Below are 24485 nucleotides of genomic sequence, written 5' to 3'. Positions count from 1 at the left end.
TCACAACCTGCCCTACACGGTTGAGGAGATTCGCTCCATGACCCGAGCCTGCCCAATGTGCGCTGAGTGCAAGCCTCACTTCTTCCGTCCGGAGAATGCCCATGTCATCAAAGCCACCCGCCCCTTTGAGCGTCTCAGCGTAGACTTCAAGGGGTCCCAACCTTCGACCAACTGTAACACCTACATCCTTACGGCCATCGACGAGTACTCCCACTTCCTGTTCGCTGTGCCCTGCTCGGACATGACTGCCTCCTCAGTTATAGAGGCCCTGCACAGCATCTTCATCATCTTCAGGTACCCCAGTTACATCCACAGTGAAAGGGGGTCCTCAGAGCTGTGGCAGTACCTTCTGGAGCGTGGTATTGCTTCAAGCAGGACAACTAGCTATAACCCACACGGTAATGGGCAAGTTGAAAGAGAGAATGCCACCATCAGGAAAGCGGTTATGCTTGTCCTCCGGTCCAAAGGTCTCCCCACCTCTTACTGGCAGGACGTGCTCACTAGTACCCTACACTCCATCAGCTCCCTCCTATGCACCGCGACCAATGCCACTCCCCGTGAAAAGATGTTCTCTTTCCCGAGGAAATCCGAATCTGAAATGACCACATCAGTGTGGATCACTTTTCCCGGCCTGGTCTTCTTATGACGCCACGTCTGGTACTCTAAGAACGACCCCTTGGTTGACCGAGTGACTCTGCTCCATGTGAACCCGCATTATGCCTACGTTGAGCACCCGGACGGGCGGGAGGACACAGTCTCGGTAAGGGACCTAGCCCAAGCCGGATCAGGCGCAGCAGTGCCTTTAACCCAACCTCCCCCTATTCATGTGCTTGAACAGAGAGACCATCACCACCCCACCAGCTCAGACCAGACTGTCGACAATGCCGTTGGGGAATTGAGCAAAGCAGTGGCCGCAACCTACGGGCCTGCTGGTGACACTACTCTGGCGACCCCAATCCTGGCTCCACGGTGGTCAGGCCCCCTGACCGGTACAGCCCCTAACCTCCATCCACCTCGGGGTCATTTCTCAAAGAAGGGGTGAATGTGATAGTACAGATTCTATCACCAATGTGTATATGTACGGATTGTAGTGTAGGATGACTGTGATTGGCTGAGAATGTAGCCACACCTACTGGCAGGTCTTAAAGGATTCCTCCTAGCCAGACCAGGTCATTCTGGACTGGTCGACCTACTTGTGATATGCTCCAGTCTTTTAGTTAATAAAAGCCTTGGTTTGGATCAAGTCTTTGGTTCTTTCGACACTCTCTACAATTTGATTGAAGTTATTTTGGAAATTTGATTTATCTTGGCTTTTGAAGGACTATGAATATCCAATATGCCAAGTTGACTTTAACATTACTTTATGTATGTCACCAAAATTAACCTTTTTAACAAATGCCTCCTAAACTTTCACATCTTCAGTCCTGCCCAAAATGTTCTTGTTGTTTGGCTATGAATTAATGAAGTTTCTCTTTTTTTAATACACAGATTTGAATGAATGTTTGGTGAATAATGGTGGTTGCTCTCACATCTGCAGAGATCTTGTAATTGGATATGAATGTGATTGCCCTGCTGGTTTCATGTTGGTTGACCAAAAAACATGTGGTGGTAAGTGATTTACTCCTTTAAGACTTGTGCTCTTTTATAAAATTTGTTATTAACTCTTTTATTCAATCTTCCTGCAGATGTTGATGAATGCCAGAACCCTGGAATTTGTAGTCAAATTTGTATCAACTTGAAAGGAGGGTACAAATGTGAATGTTATAATGGGTATCAAATGGACCCAGTTAATGGAGTCTGCAAAGCAATAGGTAAGTATTTATTTGGGACCTACTTTTGTCCAAATATTATTATCCAACTGAAGTATTCAGATTTTGAAACAACATTCTTTTTCAATATTTTTATTAACATTGAAATTTCACTTCCAAAAATAGAGTAATAATTTGGAATTATACTTTGTAAATTATAATTTGTAAATAATAACTTGCAGTACGGAAACAGGCCATATCGGCCCTTCTAGTCTGCACCGATTTACATGAAGCTCCACTAATTCCATCAACCATTCCCATGCCCATAACCCTCCAACCCCCTCTCATCCATGTACTCATCTGGCCTCCTCTTAAATTACAGAATTGACCCTACCGCAACTACTTCTTCCGGTAGATCATTCCACTCAGCCACCACTCTCTGAGTGAAGAAGCATCCTCTTTTATTGCTCCTAAAGTTTTGCCTCCTAACCCTTATGACCCCTTGTACCAATCTCCCCTTCCCTCAGGGGAAAGAGCCTATTCATATCTACTCTATCTATTCCCTTCATAATTTTAAATGCCTCTATCAAATCCCCTCTCAACCTTCTATGCTCCAACAAACAAGTCCCAGTCTACTCCATCTTTTCCCTATTCAAGATATTGCAATCCAGGCAACATTTTTGTAAACCTTCTTTGCATCCTCTCTACTTTATTTATATATATATATCTATCTATTTAGTTATTTATCTATTCATCTATTTATTTATTTATTTATCAACTTTATTTATAATTTGGAGACCAGAACTGCACACAATACTCCAAACTTGGCCTCACCAAAGACTTAAACAGTCACAACATCACCTCCCAGCTCCTATATTCTATGCTATGATTTGTAAAGGCCAGCCTTCTTCACCACCCTATCAACATGGGAATCCACCTTCAAGGAATGCTGAACCATTATTCCAACATCCTTCTGTTCCTCTGCATTCCTCAATGCCTTCCCCTTCACTGTATACGTCCTATTTTGGTTATTTTTCCCAAAATGAAGCACCTCACACATCTATATTAAACTCCACCTGCCACCTTTCCGCTCACTTTTCCAAACAGTCCAAATTCTTCTGTAGTCCATGAAAACTCTCTTCACTATCCACAACTCCCCCCTATTTTTGTATCATCTGCATATTTACTCACCCAATTTACCCACCCCACCATCCAAATCATTAATATAAATGACGAACAACAAAGGACCCAACACCGATTCCTTGAGCCACACCTCTCGTCACCGGCCTCCATCCTGACAGACAGTTGTCCAACATGACTCTCTGATGCCTATCTTCCAGTCACCTCTGAAGTCAAGAGATTGCACCTTCTTCACTAACCTTCCATGTGGAACCCTATCATTTTTTTAAAAATTCAAGATTCGTCAAGCATGACTTTCCCCTCACAAACCCATGTTTGGTGTCCCTGATCAATCCTTGCCTATCAGATATTTATACATATTATCCCTAAGAATTCCTTCCATTAGTTTGCCCACCACCGATATCAAACTTACTGGCCTAAAGTCACTTGGCCTACACCTTGCGCTCTTTTTAAACAGCGGAATCACGTTTGCAACCCGCCAATCCTGTGGCACCACACCCTCCTCCAGTGACCATTGAAAAATCACTGTCAGGGCCTCTGCTATTTCCTCCCTGACCTCCCTTAAAGTTCTGGGGGAAAAAATCCCATCTATAGCTCCCTCGTACCTTTTTGCCTTTCTAATTTCATTCTTAAGGTTCTTTCTACAATCTATGTATCATCCATACAGCTCATCAATCCTTTGCTTCTTGTATTTAACATAGGCCTCCCTCTTATCCCGAACCATCTTCCTAATCTCTAGAAAACCATGGCTCCTTTGAACATTTGGCTTTGCCTTTTGTCCTGACAGGAACATAAAGATACTGCACTTTCAAAATCTCACCTTGAAATGCTTCCCAATTCTCCTCGATGTCCTTTCCAGAAAAAAAGATCATCCCAAGCTACTCCCTGCAAATCCCTTCTCATCTCCTCAAATCTAGCTTTGCTTCACCAAAGATCTTCGGACCAGACCTATCCCTTTCCATAATTAAGTTGAAACTAAAGGTGCTATGATCATTGGATCTGAAGTGCTCCCCAATGCACACCTCCGTCACCTGCCCTATTTCATTCCCCAATAGTAGATCTAATACTGCTCCCTCTAGTGGGTACATCAACATATTGATGCAAAAAGTAATCCTGCACCCATTTTACAAGCTCTAAGCCATCCAGCCCACTCACTGACTGCATCTCCCAATCTATGTTAGGAAAATTAAAATTGAAAAAAATACTGTACTTGAGGATAAATATTCATCTTTATATAATTCACTCTTCCAATTAATGTCAATGGTAAATCTTTCCATTTATCTAAATCAATTTTAATTTTGTTTAATAAAGGAAAGTCACCTTTAATGCAAAATTAACTTGCACCTATGACTGAACAATAAAATTTTGGAAGCCTGGCATCATGAGGGGATACAATGTCTGAAATATTTTTATGAAAAAGGACTCTTCATGTCATTGGAACAACTGGAGAAGAAATGTAACTTGTCCAATAAGACCTTTTTTTGTTACCATCAGTTACAATCCTTCCTTTGGGGCTATTTGGGCCCTGAAATGAATCTACCGGGACTCGCTGAAAAGGAGAAACTACTCCATAAAGGAAATGTATTTGTTTATTTCTGAAATGTACTTTTTATTGATGTGAGAGCCCAAAGCCAGGTTTGCATAAATCTAGGGTGAGATGGAAGTCAGACTTAGACACAACAATTGAGGAACCACTCTGTTCAGTTTTATGTCAGGGAAGTATGTTGGCTACTATAAATGCCAGGAATAGATTGGTCCATTTTAATTTTCTCCATGAAATGTGTCTCACCCCACAAAAATTACATCAATGTAAACCTAAATTATATGAAAGATATTTTGGGTGTGGTTCCTTTTTACATTCTACCTGGCTTTGCACGAAGATGAGGCCCATTTGTGACACCCTAACCTAGATCACAGGAGTCACCTTCCCAGTAGACCCAGAGCTTTGCCTTCTGGGGAACATTACCACAGTTGAATAGATCACTAACTAATTATCAAATTAAATTCACAGAAATTGCCTTGTATGTGGTAAGGAAGTACACAGCAGTAACATGGAAGTCTGACTCCTATCTACTCCTAGATAGATGGACTTTGAAGCTGCATCCCATTTGAAAAGGTCGCATACAATCTCAGGAGGTGATATAAACACAATCCTTTATATTAAAAAAAAATCTGGCAGGCTTATATAGAGCATATAGGTACCTCACTGGCACTAATACAGGGTTATGATTGCTACTGGCTTGCCAGTAGACCTCTTAAAAAAATTTTTTTAATACTATCATGTTGCCATATGTTTTACTGTATGCACTGACAATGGGATGCTTTTTTATGTGTTTCTATTTCTTCGTTCTTTCTCTTTACTAGGATGTATAGAATGGAAGGGGTTTCTTGATGTTTTGTATTTGGTATGATTATTAAATGTATTTAAATGATAAAATATGATTTAAAAATATCTTAAAAGTCAAAAATACTTTTCACTTAAATTGTATAATTTCATCCAAGGTACTCCACATTTTAATCAAACAGATTATATTTATAAAAAAAAAACAAAATTAAATTCTAAACCCACTACCAAGAAAGAAGCTGTTTGGACAAAAAAAGACATTCTTACCAGAGTGATAAATTACCTCCTTAGTCAACACTTTTACTTTAATAACAAATCAAAGATTAGAAAAGTAATTCAAAAAGGTTCTCCACACTATCTGAAAATTTGAATTCAAATCTGAAATTAAGCATCCAATCTTCTCTAAATTTAAACCTGAAGTCACTATAGGCAGGGTAACGTCCCTCCATCTGAGCAACACTACCTGCCTATCCAGAAGAGAAATAAAAGCTAATACATGTAGCTCAGATGCTGTTAAAATTGTCACTCTCTCCAACAATACCAAATAAAGCAGTTAAGGGATTAGGTTTAAAATTACTTTATATTTTTTTTAAATTTTTTTTAAATGTGCAGAGGAGGTTTGAAATGCTTCATTCCAATATTTCTCAAGACTCTTGACGTGTCCAGAACAAATGAATTAATGAAGCATCTCCATTGTTGCATTTGTCACACAATTCTTAAGTACTTTGTTTAGAAATAGTCAAGCTGTCCAGCAATTCAGTCCAAAGGTTAGCACCAAATTTCATGAAGCTTCCAACTGAGCAGCACTGCACAAGGCCAACCTTTCAGCAACCATCATAGCAGTGACCATTTCCCCTATCCTATTAGTGGCCATGTTGTCTGAACTACCCTTGCACATAATTTTAACACTTGTAAAATTTTGAAATCTATTAAATGTTCTGTTTCCGTGACATTATTGTATTTTCCCTTGTTTGCGTTCCTTTGGCTATCAAATTGGAACTTTAAGCACGTTGCTAATTGTCAGCTACTTCAAATCTAGGTAAAGAGCCTCATTTAATGTTCACCAACCGTCGTGATATCAGGCGAATAGGATTGGAACACAAAGAGTATACCCAAGTAGTTGAACAGCTGAGAAATGCGATAGCACTGGATGCTGATGTTACAGAGCAGAGAATCTTCTGGACTGATTTGGGCCAGCGGGCAATCTTTAGGTAATAGTTCAAGTTTATTTGTCAATGATTGTTCCAGTACAACCTGATGCAACAGCATTTTCTAGTCCACTGGGCAAGACCGGCGTACAGACATAAGACCGGCGTACAGACATAAGACCGGCGTACAGACATAAGACCGGCGTACAGACATAAGACCGGCGTACAGACATAAGACCGGCGTACAGACATAAGACCGGCGTACAGACATAAGACCCTTAGACAAATTATACATGTGTAGTACATTTAAAATATTGCTAAATAAATAGTAATCTTGGAGCATTTGTGTGTGCAGTATTCTATTGTTCAACTGTCTTGCTGCCTGGGGGAAGAAGTGGTAGGGGTTCTAGCCAAAGTGGTTTTGCTGCAATCTCATGCGCCATCAATATTTTTTGAATAGTTGTGGAAAAAAAATTGGCAAGCTTGATGTCACAATTTTTCATTAACCTAGCCTTTCAAATATAAAGCAGTGGTTCGTCTGGCCTTTTCAGATGTCATTCAATTGATTTGTTGAAAGACTAGTTTTAAACGGAAGCATGTGTGTACTGTTGGCACTTTATAGTAGACTTCTCTGAATGCCAATCTGGGTAGTGTGATGTTCTGTGGTAGCAGACACAAAAGACTGCACTACAGGCTTTATTTTGCTAAAAGTCTGTACACTCCAGTTTCAGCTGTGGTGGCTCCCAAGGGGCTGGCTCAGGCTTGTATTCGGGTCAGCTGATTGACAGTGGCCAGGTGGAGACAGCCCCCAGGTGGTCCTTCTGCAGGTACAGAGATCGCCCCCTGCAGTAGGCTAGTCGTCGTATCACCACAGGTAGAAATTGGCCCTTCCTGAAGAAGGGTTGAACCTTTTTTACACCAGAGAGGCAAGTCTGAACATGTATCTGGTGAAGAGGAATTGGATCACTTGTATTTAAGTAGCCACATGCAAGAGGATTGGCATGGTCAGTGGACACAGAAACTAACATTTGTGATTTTGCATGAGAATGGTGTTGACTGGTGGTGCTTTAAAAAGGGTTTTGCTAAAATTTCCATGAAAGGGTATAGCTATTTTATGCTACTAACCTTGCTTCCACACAGTTGAACAGATCTGACAAAAAAAACAGAACTTCAACTCTGGGCCAAGAATGAAAATGACAAGTTGCCATACAGCCTTTCATAATAGAAGTGTTAATAGACTGTCACATAACCACATAAATGACAATGGTTAACATGTTTTATGATCTATTTATCTTCAATGTCTTGCTACTGTAATGATGCAAGAATTTCTTGTGGACTAAACTTGTTCTGGTTACAAATAGCTAGATCATCTCATTGGAGGAATAGTGAATTGTGTATATAATGTAAATAGTAATGCAAGAGTAATGTGATTTATGTATTGGTAGCATTGGAAAATTAGCATTGAAATGCTGAAAAGGTGCAAGGTCATTTAGGTGGAAAGCAGGATGCTGTGGTTTGGCATGGCCTGGACTGATCTAAAAACTGGCAGAGAACCTTGAGTAATTGTGATCTACATGGCTAAAGAACCAAGAATGGAAAGATCTCCAGACCAGCTTAATGGTACTTGACTCTTGCACGTGTCCATTGAGTCGGCTTGTTCGGTTGATAATTGAGCATGGGTAACATTTGTGTTTGGAATAGTGAACGTGATGAACTAGTTTTGATAGGTGCTAATTAAATTAAAAATAAATTTGTCTTTCAGCACTTTCATGGACCATTTGAGTTCATCTAGCCAGACCAGAGTTGTCACTGATGTAAAAATCCCTGTGGGAATTGCTGTGGACTGGATTTACAAGAACATCTACTGGACTGATTTGGGTTTCAAAACTCTCTCCGTTGCAAACTTCAATGGGACCAAAAGAATAACACTCTTTGACACTGATCTCAGGGAACCAGCCTCTATAGCTGTTGATCCACTAACTGGGTATTTAATTACTCTTGTGCATGTTCAATAGAACTTTTATATGTTTAAAAAAAATTAACACTAGCTTCCAATTGAGTTTTGAATTAAAAGTTGAACATTCTAGAATACTGTAAATACTAAAGCAAATGTGTATGCTGTGGTTAGCCCAATGATTTCTAAATCTTCCTCTGCAGATTTGTCTATTGGTCAGATTGGGGTGAACCGGCAAAGATAGAGAAAGCAGGAATGAATGGTGTTGATCGCCAGTTATTGGTTACCAGAGATATTCAGTGGCCAAATGGAATTACAATTGGTATGTTTTTTTTGCAATTAAAGGTAAACCTGACTGAGCATTTTTTTTCTCTAGATTCTTGCATTTGCAACCTTGTCTCTTGGCATTGTCTGTTTGCAGATCTTGTGAAAAAACGGCTATATTGGGTTGATTCAAAAATGCACACATTATCCAGTGTGGACCTCAGTGGTCAGGACAGAAGGAGGGTGCTTTTATCAACAGAATTCCTTGCTCATCCATTTGCAATTGCTGTATTTGAAGTAAGACTTTCTAGTTTGAAAAGCCTAATTTAAATGTGGAGATGCATATACTATTCCAAGCTCTTGAAATGTCACAAGTGTAGATATTTAACAATGGAGTCAACAATTTTAAAATTGATACTTTTTATGTATGATTAGCACCTTGCAGGGCTCCCAGTTAATCGAAATATGGGAAAAGTGAAATGTGCAACGTTGTTTCTAGGGACTGTTTTGATGCAAAAGTTTACTCTATTGTACTTGTTTCAGGACCGAGTATTTTGGACTGATGGGGAGAATGAAGCTATCTATGCAGCCAACAAATTTACAGGAGTAGATGTGGTCCTCTTGGCTTCTAACCTCAATGAACCTCAGGATATCATAGTTTATCATGAACTTGTACAGCCTTCAGGTATGAACTTCAAACTTGTAGCTCCTTTAATTTTGCACACAGAACTATAGTGTATTATGACAGGTACAATTTGTGTCAATGCACTTTAACTGTGCAACACAATTGGTACACATGTATACAAGCTTTGACATCACCCTTAACTTTCCTCCACTCATCTTAAAGAGCTAATGTTTGCTATTGACACACCAGGTTAAAGGTGCTGGTTGTCCACCGTATCTATTCCTCTACTAATCTGTTTACCTCAGAAATTGTCCAAAGAGAAAGGCCTTCATAAGGCATGTTCTTTAATCCAGGCAATATTCTTGCAAATCTCCTCTGCACCCTCTCTAAAGCTTCTATATCCTGTAATGCAGCAACCAGAATTGAACACCATGCTCAAAGTATTGATCTGGAGAAACATTGTCTTGTTTGGCTGAATATGTATAGTGGGATGATGAATGTGAAATATGGTCTAACCAAAATTTTTTATTTTTATTTTACATAGAGCTGCAACATTATCTCACGGCTCTTTGTAAATGTAATTTCCTCCCCCCCCCCCCCACCTCAAAACTAATGAAGGACAGAAAACCATATGCTTCTTAACCACTCTATCAACTTGCACTGCAACCATGATGGATCCATGGACTTGGATTCCTTTGTTCTTCCAAACAAAAGAATTCTGCTAGTAACCACTTGTTCTACCTTCACATTTGACTATTCAAAGGGCACTACTACCCACTTCCCGAGAGTGAGCTCCATCTGCCACTCCTCCACTTAACTCTGCATCCTGTCTATATCCTATTCTAATCAACAACAATCTTCAAGATTATCCACCATATCTCCAACCTTTGTAACCTGTAAACTTATTGTTTGACCATGGAAAACTTTTTTTTAACCTGGGCTTTAATTTGAGTTGGTGCTTGTAGTGGCTGCACCATTATCTCTAATGGCGTAACATTAAATCTACAGGAAAAAACTGGTGTGCTGGGAAACTGAAGAACGGAGGTTGTGAATATATGTGTTTGCCTGCTCCTCAAATTAACAGTCATTCACCAAAATACACATGCATGTGTCCCTTTGGGATGGAGCTAGCACAAAATGGCCGTCAATGCAGGAGAGGTAGGCATGACTTTAATTAAAGGCAAATCTGGACCTAGTTTAGTGAACTTGATTTTAATACAAAGATCTAAGGACTTGACCTTCCATCCTTATGGCTGGTGTTTGTACATGCATTTGGCCTCAATGCAATGCATTTGGTACTGATTTGCATCTAGCAAGCAAATTCATTCCTCATTTGTGAGGTTTGTATGTTCTGCATGACTGCATGGTTGCCCAATTTTTATCTTCCTGCATCTAATGATACTCAGATTCATTAGTTACTTTACATAGTAGAATCTTTATACAATTTATGGGAATGTGAGAATGGATTAATGGGGGCGGGGGGGGGTGGGGCAGGGAAAGAAGAAAGGAATAGTATGGATTTAATGTGCCAGAATGATCTGTAGCAAATGTCTGAATGGTTAACAGGCTACTAGTATGAAAAGCCTCCAAACGACTCCCAGATTTGACTTTGAAACAACATTGAAGTTTTGGACCACTCCAGTGCACTTTATTGTTTGAGTATCAAAAATCACTCCAACTTTAAAAATCTGAGTTTGGAGAAAGGATGAAATGAGTGCCCTGAGTTCAGACATTCCGTAGTCATTTCATTTCTCGTCTAATGCTGCATTGCTGATGTGTCGTTAACCCTCGAGTGTTTTTGAAATTGTACTTTTCTTGAAGGAACTGCAGCTAATGGACATGCTCCCTTTCTGCCTTCTGCATCTCAAGCACTTTATAATCCCCATGTAACAATGACAACTCTCTTGCCTGGCTCTAGAGGTAATTTTTATGGTTTGTTGGAATGCAACATTTTAATCCAAATATTTTGCATCTGCAAATTGTGCTCAGTTTATCAGGAAGCAAATTTTAGTCTTTCAAAGAAAGAAGGACAAGTGGGAGGTAAACAATAAAAACTGCAGATGCTGAGGTCTCGTGCCATGCACTAAGTACTGGAGAAGCTCCATGGGGCACACGGTATCCAAAGGTGGTCGATGTTTCAGGCCTGAACCCTTCAAGAGTGACAAATCAAGCGTGCAGAGAATACCTACCTTTTTTTTCCCCTCCACCTTTTCTGGTATCAGCCTGAAGAAGGGGTCAAACTCCAAGCGTCGACAGCCTTTAACTTCCTTTGAATGATGCGTGACCTGTTGAGTTTCTTCAGCACTTCTCTGCACTGCTGAAGACCAAAACAGAACTAGATTTCTCCAGTTTTTTTTGTAAATGCCAATTTAGATGTACATTTTAAATGGGAACTTTCAAATGGGATTAAATCTAAAGTTCCAAACACCTCTCTGGAATTGGTGCAATGGATGCATTGATTCCAGATCTGGTCCAAGTATCAACCTGTGATATTTTTTCTCTTTTTTTTCTAATCCTGCATGAGACTTGAAAGGAATACAATACACAATTTCTAAAATGAGGTAGCTATCCTGATGACTTTTAACCTGTGTTTCAACATGCATATAATTATTTTTCCTCTCTTTGGGATGTTTTAGTTGATCTGAATTGACCTTTGCTTTTTCCAGATAAAAATTCAAGTACATCAATGCAATTAAGCCAGTTTGGAAAAGGATCAACAGCTGTTTGGATTATTCTTCCTATCTGTAAGTTTTCTGTACAAACCATTAAGATAAAGCCTAAATGTTGTTTGGTTGATGAAATCTGTCATTATGATATTGCCTTGTGTCTAAAGATGGTGATTTCCACCCCCCACTATTGGGTTGTCTTGTTTTGTATGGCATTATTTAAGTGCATTGGACCAATTTGGAACTTTAATTTCAGTGCTTCTGGCAATAGCTGGTCTTGCTGGTTATATTGGGCTGCGCAACTGGCAGAACAAGAACACAAAAAGTATGAACTTTGATAATCCAGTTTACTTGAAAACCACAGAAGATGATGTGAACATTGACGTTAACAGTCAAAGTCAGTCAGTTGGCCATACCTATCCTGCAGTAAGTAACTCCTCTTTGACTGAGGGAGCTTGTTCCCTTCAATTTTTTTTAAAAAAGACAAACCCTATCAAAGCAATTGGATCAGTTTCCTATTTTGGAGCAAATTTAGTGTGATGTGCAATGTGGGTCGAATCAAAACATGGCAGTGTTTAAATGTTTTGCAGGTAAAATTTGTGCTCACAATTTCTAAACTGCAATGTTTAATTTTTTTAGATTTCAATTGTCAAGACAGAAGATGATGCAGCATAATCCTGAACATGGGTTATTTTAATTGCTTCAGTGGCATGGTAGTTTGCAGATGAGTGTTTTCTACATGTAAATATTTATTTAAGGTAAAATGTCACTGATTTTTTGGTACCATTCTTCAATCTTGAGGTATTTAGATTTACTATGCATGTTCTGGTATCAAGCCATGAAAATGCATAGAATCTAAATAAGTTGCTTGTATAACTGTAAATAAGTGAGCCATTTGAAAGCTCTGTAAATAACAAATATACAGTAACTCTTTTCAAATAGTTGAAGGAAAAAACTGACACCAAATTGTGGAGGATTTGTATGAATTTTTATGTGCCAAATGTAATTTTTTGCCTGATTGTTTACAGATTTACCCATGTTTGGGGGGGAAAAGCAATACTAAAATACAAAATAAATTTCATAATTGCATTTGAATTTGAGCAGTTAAATTTCCCATTTCTAAATGTTAAGATTTTGAATAATTAACCGGTATCTGTATTAAAACTACAGCACTTCCTCTAACCCACTTTAAACATTGGACAGAACATGATAAATTAGAAGCAATCATCACTGCTCTGCTTGTCAATGGGCTATTGACTAGAGCAATGGTCACAGTATTAATCATTGGTAAATGCTGATTAAATAATTTCATGACCAGATTGGATGACCATCATGGACTGATTCCATGGTCAAGAGCTACTGTTTCAACACTATACCAAAGCTTTAAATGTATTTGTTTCTCTAAGCTATGACTTAATGCTTGGAGATGGTTAAGACTTTACACTAAGTACTAGTTTAATTCAGTTGTGGTCATGTGACTGGATATTCTGGTACATTACTCATTATGATATTCCTTATTATCAAGGTGTTCCTTCACTTTTACCTGCCTGTTATGCAAATTTATGCTGTGCTAGTTTAAACATAATGGGTAAATCTGTACACTGCTCCTTAAGAGCAATTAAAGCCCAATTCCCCTTGATCTCACCCTGCCACTTGCAGTATTGATGACCCAGCAGACTTGACCATCGAAAGAGCTAGACACAAGCCTTGCAATTTTTTTCCTATCTGAAGTTGAATACATGAATATTTCTACATCCTTGCCTGTTGATACTATTTCATTAACACATTAACTTTTTTCAATTTCACCCATGCATTTGCCAATGTAGGAGATGTGTTTTCTCAATTGGGCATGAAGTAGCTAAAGTTGCTGGTTTCAACACTACCTGGTTTAGTACAAGGTTTTATCTAGTTGAGTAAACTTCACATTTGTGGCCTGGTTCTGCACCATTTCAGCCCAATTTCAATCTTAAGATATTTGACCTAGTGTTCAAATTGGTGGGGGGGTGGGATGGGGGAAATGGTCGGGTATAAGCATGATTAGGAACTATGTAAACACTGGCTCACAAGTAATGCTTTAACTCGCTTTGAACATCCTCATTGCTGCAATCATTCCATTTTGTCAGCTTAAAAATTAGTGTCCCATTGCTAAGCTTTGACTGATACAAAATGTGGTGTTAATAACTGCAATTGGAACATGCTGTTTAATCATGCCTGATTTGTGAAATAACATTTGCACTCTAGATTTGTCCTAATCAAAACCTGGTTCAATTTATTGGGAGGACAATCTCACCAAGGTTGGATGGGGTTTCACAACTAACATTTGGTAAACTTTAGCCAACTCTGCATATCGTGTGTCTATCTAGAAGCATCTTGAATGTTTTTTGTCTGCTTCCACCACTACCCCTTGCAGCCTGTTCCAGCCACCTACTTTAAAAAAAAACTCAAACATCTAAACTTTCCCTTACTTTAAGCATGACCTCTAACATATGATGTGTTACTTGGGGGGGGGGGGGGGGGGGGAAGGAAGAGTTTGACTGTCTACATTGCTTCAATTTTCAAAATTATTAGATCTTTCCAGATTTTCTCCTGAGAAAACCACTCTGGTTTGTTCTGCACTTTAGTTAGTCCTTTGATGGATGAAACTTGACTTCCTTAATCTATACTTGATGCCCTGACCATTGAATACAAGCATACTATATGGCCATGATCTGTGGACCTGGGCCCTCAGATACTACTTCCATTTCACTGCCTATACCTGTAGCTGATCTACATATTTGTTTCATAGATGCTAATGCTGCCTACAACTCCACCAATTATTGGCAATGATGCACCATCAATTACTCAAGACTATTGTAGAGAAACCAATAAGTTTTTATACACTTTAGAACACAAGAACATCCATACTGTTCAGTTGTCCTGCATAGAGCTGCAGGAGTCTGGAGCCTGTGGGGAGGGGTACAACCGGCCAAAAGGTATGCCTGACCAGACAATTGTACATAACTATGGTTTATCTCAGGAAACTTCTAACCAACATACTTCTTCTTCCAAGTAATTTGTCCAACACCAGCAAGTGGGGCTTCAACACTGAATCCTGCAGACTATCAATGGTCCTTGACCTCCAACCAATAATACATACTTGCATCACTAGTGTCTTGCTTCTAATGCACAAGCCAGTTCTGAATCCAAACTATCAATTAACCATGGATTCTGTGTATCCTTACCTTCTGGATTATCCTCCTGTGAGGAATCATACTAAAGTCCACATAAACGACCACTGCAATGCCCTCTTAAACTCTATTGCCTCCAAAAAGCCTGTAAATTTGTCAGTAGTGTCCTGCTCCATAAGCCATGCTGACTGTCCCTAATAAGACCCTGACCTCTACAGGAGGGATGGTTTACACCTGAATGCAATGGGGGCCAATATACTGGCAGTTAGGTTTAAAAATGCTGTCAGATTTGATTTAAACTAATTTGGCAGGGGGAAGGGAACAGGACTGATAGGGAAGCAGATAGGAGAGTGAATATAGGGGTGTTTCCGTTAGACGGTGAAACAATAAGGAAAAAGGGAACTAAAAAGAATAGGAGAGTAGGGGCAAGTGCATCGAGAACAAAGGTGGAGGGAGAAAGGAGATATGGTATCAAGGTATTGTGTATGAATGCACGGAGTGTAAGGAATAAAATGGATGAGCTTGAGGCACAAATGGCAATGGGAGGTTATGATATTGTCGGAGTAACTGAGACATGGCTGCGGGAAGGGCAGGATTGGGAAATAAATGTTCCAGGGTACACGTCCTATAGAAAAGACAGAAAGTTAGGAAGAGGAGGTGGGGTAGCTCTGTTGGTAAGAAATGAAATTCAGGCGTTAGAAAGGAAAGACATTGAAACAGGTGGGGTAGAGTCTGTTTGGATAGAATTAAGAAATTGTAAAGGCATGAGGACCATGATGGGAGTCATTTACAGGCCTCCGAAAAGTAGCTTAGATATCAGTAGAAGTATAAATCAGGAATTAAGAGTGGCATGTCAAAGTGGTAGCAATATTGTAGTTATGGGGGACTTTAACATGAAGGTGGACTGGGATAATCAGACGGGGGCAGGAGCACAAGAGACTATTGAATCATTCCATATTGAATGTCTACGAGATACTTTCTTGGAGCAGCTAGTGGAGGAACCTACCAGGGGGAAGTCGATTCTGGGCTTGGTGCTGTGCAGTGACGCAGAGTTAATAAGTGACCTCAATGTAAGGGAGCCATGAGGGAATAGTGACCATGGTATGGTTGCTTTTGAGCTGCAATTAGAAAGGGAAAAAGAAAGGAAGTCGGAAGCATCTGTACTGCAGTTAAATAAAGGGGATTATGCAGCTATGAGGGAGGAGCTAGCCAAAATAAAATGGAAAGATACACTAGCTGGGAGGACAACTGGGGAAAAATGGCAGGTATTTTTGGACATTTTTCACAGGTTTCAGGACAAATTTATTCCAAAGTGGAGGAAAGGCTCTAAGAGATGCAAATGGCAGCCGTGGCTAACTAATGAAATCAAGTGTAGTATCAAATCCAAAGGGAGTAAGTATAGGATAGCGAAGCGGAGTGGGAAGTTAGAGGATTGGGAAACCTTCAAAGAGCATCAGAGGGTAACTAAGAAAGTCATAAGAGAGGGGAAAATTAAGTACGAGAGGAAATTAGCAAATAATATAATGGAGGATAGCAAAAGCTTTTTTAAATATGTGAAGAGGAAGAAATTGGTTCGGTCCAAAATTGGTCCATTAAGAATGGAAAAGGGTGAAATTATTACCGGAAACAAGGAGATGGCTGAGGAATTTAACAAATACTTTGCAACTGTCTTCACCAAGGAGGATATAGGTTATGGTCAGTTAGGGGGTAATGGTCATGCGGTGTCAAGAGACTTGGGGAACTTTCCTGGGGAAGTAGGGGATCTAATGGATATCCGGATCCAGAAACAGGAGGTTGTGAGTAAATTGTTGGGACTGAGGGCTGATAAATCCCCAGGGCCTGATGGGCTGCATCCCAGGGTGCTTAAAGAAGTTGCTATGGAAATTGTGGAAGCACTGGTCGATATTTTCCAAAGTTCCATAGATTCGGGGGAGGTCCCTGAGGATTGGAGAGAGGCTGATGTGGTGCCGATTTTTAAGAAGGGAGGGAGGGAGAAAACAGGAAATTATAGACCGGTCAGCCTGACGTCGGTGGTGGGGAAGATATTGGAGTCTATCATAAAAGGAGTAATGGCAGAACACTTAGGCAGAAATAATAGTATAAGGGCTAGTCAGCATGGATTCCTTAAGGGTAAGTCATGCTTGACTAACCTGGAATTTTTTGAGGATGTGACAAAGAGGGTGGACTTGGGAGAGCCTGTGGATGTGGTGTATTTGGACTTTCAGAAGGCCTTTGATAAGGTACCGCACGGGAGACTAGTGGGCAAGATCAGGGAGCATGGTATTGGAGGTAAGGTGCTGACATGGATAGGAAATTGGTTAAGAAATAGGAAACAAAGGGTTGGGGTAAGCGGGTCTTTTTCAGGATGGCAGGATGTGACGAGTGGAGTGCCGCAGGGATCGGTATTGGGTCCTCAGTTGTTTGTAATTTATGTAAATGATTTGGATGAGGGGATTATTAATAACTTGAGCAAATTTGCAGATGACACGAAACTGGGTGGCGGTGTGGGGTGTGAGGAGGATGTCAGGAAAATGCAGAGGGACTTGGACAGGTTGTGGGAGTGGGCTGCTGAATGGAAGATGACGTTCAATGTAAGCAAATGTGAGGTTATCCATTTTGGGGGCAATAATAGGAAAGCTGAGTATTATTTAAATAGAGACAAGCTAGGGAGTGGGGAGGAGCAAATGGATCTGGGAGTACTTGTTCACCGGTCACTGAAGACTAGCATGCAGGTTCAGAAAGCTGTGAAGAAGGCTAATAGCATGTTGGCTTTCATAAAGAGGGGATTGGAGTATAGGAACAGAGACGCCCTTCTGCAGTTGTACAGGGCCCTGGTGAGACCCCATCTGGAGTATTGCGTCCAGTTCTGGTCTCCAATTTTGAGGAAGGACATACTAGCTATAGAGGGTGTGCAGCGCAGATTTACAAGGTTAGTTCCAGGGATGGTGGGGTTGACATATGCTGAAAGGCTAGAAAAACTGGACTTGTATCCGATGGAGTTTAGATGGATGAGGGGGGAAATGATTGAGGTATACAAAATTATCAGGGGGATAGACAGGGTGAAGTTGGATTACTTGTTCCCAATGATGGGGGAGACGAGGACTAGAGGGCATAGTTTAAGAATACAGGGTAGGCCCTTTAGGACGGAGATGAGAAAACATTTTTTTACCCAGAGAAGTGTGAATCTGTGGAATGCTCTGCCACAGAGGGTGGTAGAGGCAGATTCGCTGATTATGTTCAAAAGAGAGTTAGATAAGACTCTAGAGGGCAAAGATGTTAAGGGTTATGGGGATAAGGCTGGAAAGGGGTACTGATGGTAGTGATCAGCCATGATCTGTAAAATGGCGGTGCTGGCTCGACGGGCCGAAGGGCCTACTCCAGCTCCTATTGTCTATTGACTTTCCATTGTGCACAAATTGTATCCCTAAATAACCTCTGCTGTAGCTTCCTGACTACTATATCTCTCTTACCAGTCTATAATTTCCTGTATTATCCCTTGTTCCCTGAAACAAAAGAACAACATTGGCTACTCTCCAGTTCTCTAGGACATCATGATGATAGATTCTGTATGGTTTCCCTAGCAACCGGCCTCATTTATTAACCTGAAATATAGCCCCATTGGGCCCTGTAGTATTCTCCACATTAAAGCTCTTCAAAAGTTACAGTACTATTGCTTTTTAAAAACACAATGCTGGAGGAACTCAGTGGGTCTGCTGAGTTTCTCCAGCATTGCTTCAATTGCCATATTTAGACTTCTGCTTTACTCTCAGCGCTTAACCTCCTTGGTCTCAATCTCCTAATGCTAGTGTTCTTCCACTTCCCTCGCTCTTCTCCATGCTCATGGTGAATACTACCATAAAGTACTTGGTGCCTCATCTGCTTGCTTTAATTACAAGCATAAATTCCCTTTGTCTTGAGTGGTCCTATCCTCAATGGTTATCCTCTTGGTTTTTAATGCCTTGAAATTTCCTTTTATCTTGCTTCCTCATTTAGCCCTTTCTAAGGAGTTGTATGAGCTCTTTCCTCCATCTTTATATTTCTCAAGGACCATGTCTGATTTTATTTTCCTGGATCTTCCATACTGTCTATCTATCTATTTATTTATTTATTTGTTTGTTTGTCAAACTGCGTGCCCTTTCCTCTCATACCTTGTCAACATTTACTCTTCTTCCTTACTGGAGCATGTTAACCCTCAACTCTAATTAGCTGGTCCTTGCATCAGTTGTGGCTTGCCCAATAACAGCAGCTCCCAATTAACACTACTCCCCCCCCCCCAGCTTCTTTTGAATGTCATAATTTTCCCTCCCCTAGGCACGTCTTTATTGATGACCATCTTGAAACTTGCGAATAGTCATCACTTTTTACAAAGTGCTGTCCCAATGAAATTCCAGTCACCCAGCCAGGCTTGTATTCCAGTACAGGGTCTAGTATGGCCCCTTTGCTTGATGGACTTTCTACATGCTGCTTCAAGAAATGATCCTGAATCAACATAACAAATTCTGCCCATTTTGGCCTCTGGCACCAAGGTCATCACAGACGATATTGGAGAAATTAAGTGAGAACTTTTTTTGTAAACGCCATTCTTAATCTGTCTACATATAAAATCCTCCATCTTTCAGTAGAAATTGGGAGGCCTTTGGTGTAACCCTATTAGAGTGGTTGCACCTTTCTTGCTTTTTGATTTCTAACCATTCTGCCTCTGGATGCCTTCACTCTGAGTGTAGCTCCCTGAAAAGCCCCTCCACCTCTTTTTCCTCCCTCTCTATTTTGTCTAAATCCAGGAACATTAAGCTGCTAGTCCTGCCCCTCTTGCGCCAAGTCTCTCATGATCTGCTGATCCATGTTTCAACTTCATCTGTTTTGCATATAATACTCCTTAAAATGAATACACTTCGGCCCATCTCTTCCTGTCCTTTCAGAGTTATTTGCCATTGTGTCTACCATCCCCTCAACTTGCTGCCTTGCTTCTCTGGTTCCTACTTTCTCAACCACTCTAGTATGAATCTTCCTGAGTAGCACTAGTGAACCTCCCAGCAAGGGTATTGATTTCCCCTCCTGTCCCTCTTGTACAGGCAACACTTGCCCTGAAAGAGTGTCCATCGATGTACTGAATTTGAAACCCTCCCTCCTGCATCAGCTACTTGGCCAAGAATTTTTTTGATTAGATCTAGTACATTTCATCTTTGTGCATGTATCTGCACACAGACAATGGCCTGGAGTTAGGCAGAGAATTTTTGCCAGTGGTTGGCTAAACCAGGAATTGCATGTCCATTGTTTGTGTGAAGATGCAAACTCAATGATGAATTGTACTAGATCTAATCAAAAAAATACTTGGCTAAGTAGCTGGTGGAGGAGGGAGGGTTTCAAATACAATGGACTTTGTGGTATGTAGTGTGCATTAAAACAGGACCAGCTGGATGAGAATGTCTGGGAGAGCCACATGCATTTTCTTCGCAATGGGACCTTATTATTCTTGTTCCAGCACAGAAATGGGCCTCTTCAGCCTTTCTAGTCTATACAAAACTTTTTTTTGCCTAGTCCCACTAACCTGCACCCAGTCATAGCCCTCCATATCACTCCCATCCACATATCTGTCCAAATTACTCTTAAATGTTAAAATTGAGCCCACCTTCACCACTTCAGCTGGAAGCTCGCTCCACACCTCCTCCACTGTATGAAGTTCCCCTTCATGCTCCCTCTAAACCTTTCACTCTTAACCCATGTCCTCTGATTTGTATCTCTCCTACCCTCAGTGACAAAAACCTATCTACATTTGCTCTGTCTATACCCTCATAATTTTAAATACATCTATCAAATGTCTCCTCATACATCTGGAGGTTATATTAAAATCTTCATCTTTTGTACAGATTCACTATAGCCTGGTGATGTTGCAATTGATTTAAAAGGGTAGGTCTAATTTAAGTGTGATGAAATGGATTGCAATATTTAATTGACTTTCAAAGCACTGTAGAGCAGCAATTCTCAATGGGCAGGGGGAGTGCCAACTATTCCCTGGGGGGCCCATAGAACATTTAAGTAAAAAAACCTAGTTTTCTTTTCACCTTGTGTAACCTTAAAAAAAAAATTATGTAGGAGGGGTTGGGAAATAAAGAAACAAAAATATGACCCCTCTCCAGGAAAAGAACCCATAAACTGAGCAGAGTCCAAAAGGAGCTATAACCAAAAGATGACTGCTCCAGAGTATGCTGTTTTTTTATTATTAACAGGTTTCCTTTCTCATTTTCCCCCACCTCCAGCAAATTTTAATGATTCATTGAGTTGCTAATCCCTCTTGCACAATATTGCATAACTTTAGGATGAAATCTGGTGATGTAACCTCTAATCCAACTAGTTCAACAATCCCAAAATACAGACATGGATGAGCACATTTTTGATTCTATTTCAGATGGCATATTCTAGCAGGTTTATTGGTGAACATTTGCTTTCCTAGATGCAACTGCGATTAAAACAAACCACCCACAAACAGTTCACATGGTTTCTATTACCATGTCTCTATATCAGCTTCTGTATATCACAGCTGTTCAGAATTGGCTTGATTTCTTGAACCATGACTTTATTCCATTTGTAATTTTGCTTGTCCTCTTGAATTTTTTTTTCTTCTAAGCTTGAGCATCCTAACTAAACTTTTCCTCCATGATTCCTTTCTTCCACTCCTTCCTCCCCTCTAATTATCCCCTTAACACAGTGGCAGCCAGATGGTGTGTCAGTGGTTGAATGGTGGGGCCACACAGATATTACCATAAACAACATAAATAAACAAATAAAATTAAGTAAATGGATGAATGAATAAATAAGTATAATGATGCATTTCAGGTGAGGAAAGAAGTCTTCAAATCTAGAAATGCACCAAAAATCACAAGTTTGTCATTAAAATGATCAATTTTTTTTAAACGTGTCAAAAAGGAGAAAAATTGGTCACAATGGAAACAAAATAACTAACCCCAAAACAAACAACAGTGAGAGGGGGAAAATGTCACAATAGAGAGGGGTATCATCACACAGAGGGAGATGATCGCAGAGAGACGAGTAGTCACACAGAGATAGTCATTATATACACAGAAAAAAGATCTTAAATGCAGAAACACTGTGGGGGATGAGGAAGAGAGACCATGCAGGTGTTGAAAGAGCATTACAGAAAGAGGTGGTGTTGCAGAGAAATTGATTGTCACAGACATGGGTCACACAGATGAGAAGGCTCTCACAGTGAGATAATGTGTTCTTGAAGGGAAGAATGTCGTGGGGTGGGGGGGTGGAAGTCTTCAGCGCAGAGGGTGGGAGAAATCTCACACGGGGAATGTATCCACAACGGGGGGGGGGGGGGGGGTTCTCCAATCCACTGAGTGGAGGAGCCACTCACTGGCCTCTAGGCCGTCCACCCCTGCCTTAGCACCTATCCTTTTGACCGCAGGAGATTCTTCACTTGCACCCAGACCTTCTCCCTCACCACCATTTGGGGCCCCAAAAAGTCCTTCCAAGTGAAGCAACATTTTGCTTGTGAATCTGGGGGTCATCTGCATCTAGTGCTCCTATTGTGGTCTCCTCTATGCCAGAGAGATTGGCACAGACTTTGCTTCATTGAGCACCTTGGCTCTGCCTGCCCCAATAGCAGGATCAACCAGTGGCCACCCATTCCCTTGCTGACATGTCTAATCTTTGGCACTGACTGCTCTAGTTCTGTCACTCTCTCTCTCCTCCTTTCCCTTTGTCTCCTTTCATAGAGCCAAAATTAATTATTGCCTTTCCTTGTATCTAATTAACACCTTTTGGCTCTTGGTCTGGACACTTCCCACTTTTCTCTCTAGTCCTTAAGATGCCTGCCTCCTTTTTGCTTGCACCTTGAAGAAGGACTCAGGCCCAAAAGGTTAGTAGTATATCTTTACCTCCTATCGATGCTGCAAGATTGGCTGAGTTCCTGCAGCATTTTTGTGTGTTTTACTAATCTCAGGATCTGCACGCTTTTGTGCTTCACTCCAGTCACTTATTCAAGGCAGGTGTAACATCCTGAAATTCATTTCCAGGGTGAATGGTATCCACATTGTCAATTCAAGGAGGCATTTACTAGCTTAAATTGGTGGTGAGTTGACACTGTTCATTCCAGATTTTTTAAATACAAAATCAGCTACTCAAGAAATAGGTTGGCTTCTGCTGTGAAGAGGAGAAAATGTTTCCCAAATATGGCAAAAGGTTTAAGTTTAAATATTTTAAATCCAAACGTGAGGGGAGCTGGAGAGTGGTTCTTCGGCGCATACTTGCACCCACCAAAATGGGCACTTCCTTCAGCCTAAGAGCAAGCTAAAACTTGTACTATAAATGTAAGTATTCTAAAGTTTTTTTTTGAGGTTTATTTGGGAGCGGATGAATTTGGCTGTGTGGTAGGCTGTCATGACAACTTTGTGGTACACACCAACATAATGTATGTATGCGCTGGAATTCTTGTTCACTGCAGCAAAGCTGGTACTTTTTAATTTTTTAAAAACCTGCAATAGTGTATACATTAAATTACCCAAAAACAGAAAGATGAATATAATAAATGATATACACAGTTATAGTAATGCAAGCAAAATAAGTGGTATTTTAATAGTGCAGGTCTTTTTGTCGTCCCACAGTATTTTATGATTGGGGTAGTAAGGGGAGGTTGAAGAGCCAGATGTCCATTTCAGGAGGGGTGGTGTAACTTCTTGAATCTGAAGGTACTGAACTTCAGGCCTTCGACCTGAAGGTAGCAGTGAGAAAAGGTTGTGACAGGGTGATGGGGTTCCTTTATGAAGTTGGCTGCCTCCTTGAGGTAGCACCTTGCAAAGATGTCTTCAATAATTGAGAGGTCAAAGCCTGTGATTGTGATGGAATTGGCCATATTTTCCGCCTTCTTTGTTCCTGGACAATCAAATTACCAAACCACACCATTATTGCAACCAATCAATATACTTTGCACAGTACATCTGTAGAAGTTTGATAGTGTTGAACAAATGCCAGATATCCTTGGACTTCTTTGAAAATCGAGGTGTTGGTCTGCATCCTTTAAAGTTTCCTTGATGTGCTGGTTGCAGGAGAAATCTTCTGATACATGGACTCGAAGAAACTTGAAGATACGAACTCCTTCCACCTCTATCTCGTCAATGCAGATTGGTACATGCCTCTCTAGGGCATGAGCCAAGGCAAAGTTGATATGGAAATCTGTCTGTTACCCATGCAGTAGGACCCTTCCCCCTCCCCTCCCCCCGCCATGCTAATGACAGGTCCAAAGGAATGACAGAGGTCGATACAGTTTAGGGCCAGCAGCATTGCAGGAGTTGCAGAGCTGGTGCTGAGTACAGAAGTCAGCTACCTTCAGGACACTGACTCCAGATTTTTCCGTGAGTGGGTGCAGCCGCAAGGCAGTGGAGGTTTGAAATCTGAGTTTTTCCCTCT

General features: G+C 40.7%; 1 protein-coding gene across 4 annotated transcripts in view; it reads left to right on the top strand.

Moving 5' to 3' along the window:
• The window catches only part of vldlr (very low density lipoprotein receptor), a 58388-nt gene extending 45404 nt beyond the window's left edge, over nucleotides 1-12984 (top strand). For 3 of the 4 annotated variants that reach the window (XM_069927456.1, XM_069927482.1, XM_069927474.1), the window contains 12 exons: nucleotides 1489-1608; nucleotides 1686-1811; nucleotides 6272-6443; nucleotides 8143-8364; nucleotides 8538-8656; nucleotides 8756-8895; nucleotides 9142-9283; nucleotides 10232-10381; nucleotides 11045-11143; nucleotides 11890-11967; nucleotides 12146-12315; nucleotides 12529-12984. In XM_069927456.1, the coding sequence (XP_069783557.1) occupies nucleotides 1489-1608; nucleotides 1686-1811; nucleotides 6272-6443; nucleotides 8143-8364; nucleotides 8538-8656; nucleotides 8756-8895; nucleotides 9142-9283; nucleotides 10232-10381; nucleotides 11045-11143; nucleotides 11890-11967; nucleotides 12146-12315; nucleotides 12529-12564 (1574 nt within the window). In that variant the 3' untranslated portion in view covers nucleotides 12565-12984. The remainder of the gene's footprint in view (nucleotides 1-1488; nucleotides 1609-1685; nucleotides 1812-6271; nucleotides 6444-8142; nucleotides 8365-8537; nucleotides 8657-8755; nucleotides 8896-9141; nucleotides 9284-10231; nucleotides 10382-11044; nucleotides 11144-11889; nucleotides 11968-12145; nucleotides 12316-12528) is intronic. The other variant, XM_069927466.1, reaches the window with a different exon arrangement.
• The last annotated feature ends 11501 nt before the right edge of the window (nucleotides 12985-24485 follow it).

This window comes from Narcine bancroftii, chromosome 1, assembly GCF_036971445.1.
Source record: "Narcine bancroftii isolate sNarBan1 chromosome 1, sNarBan1.hap1, whole genome shotgun sequence".
Lineage (NCBI taxonomy): Eukaryota > Metazoa > Chordata > Chondrichthyes > Torpediniformes > Narcinidae > Narcine > Narcine bancroftii.
The sequence above is the reverse complement of the archived record's forward strand: the minus strand, read 5'-3'. Positions and strand labels throughout refer to the sequence as shown.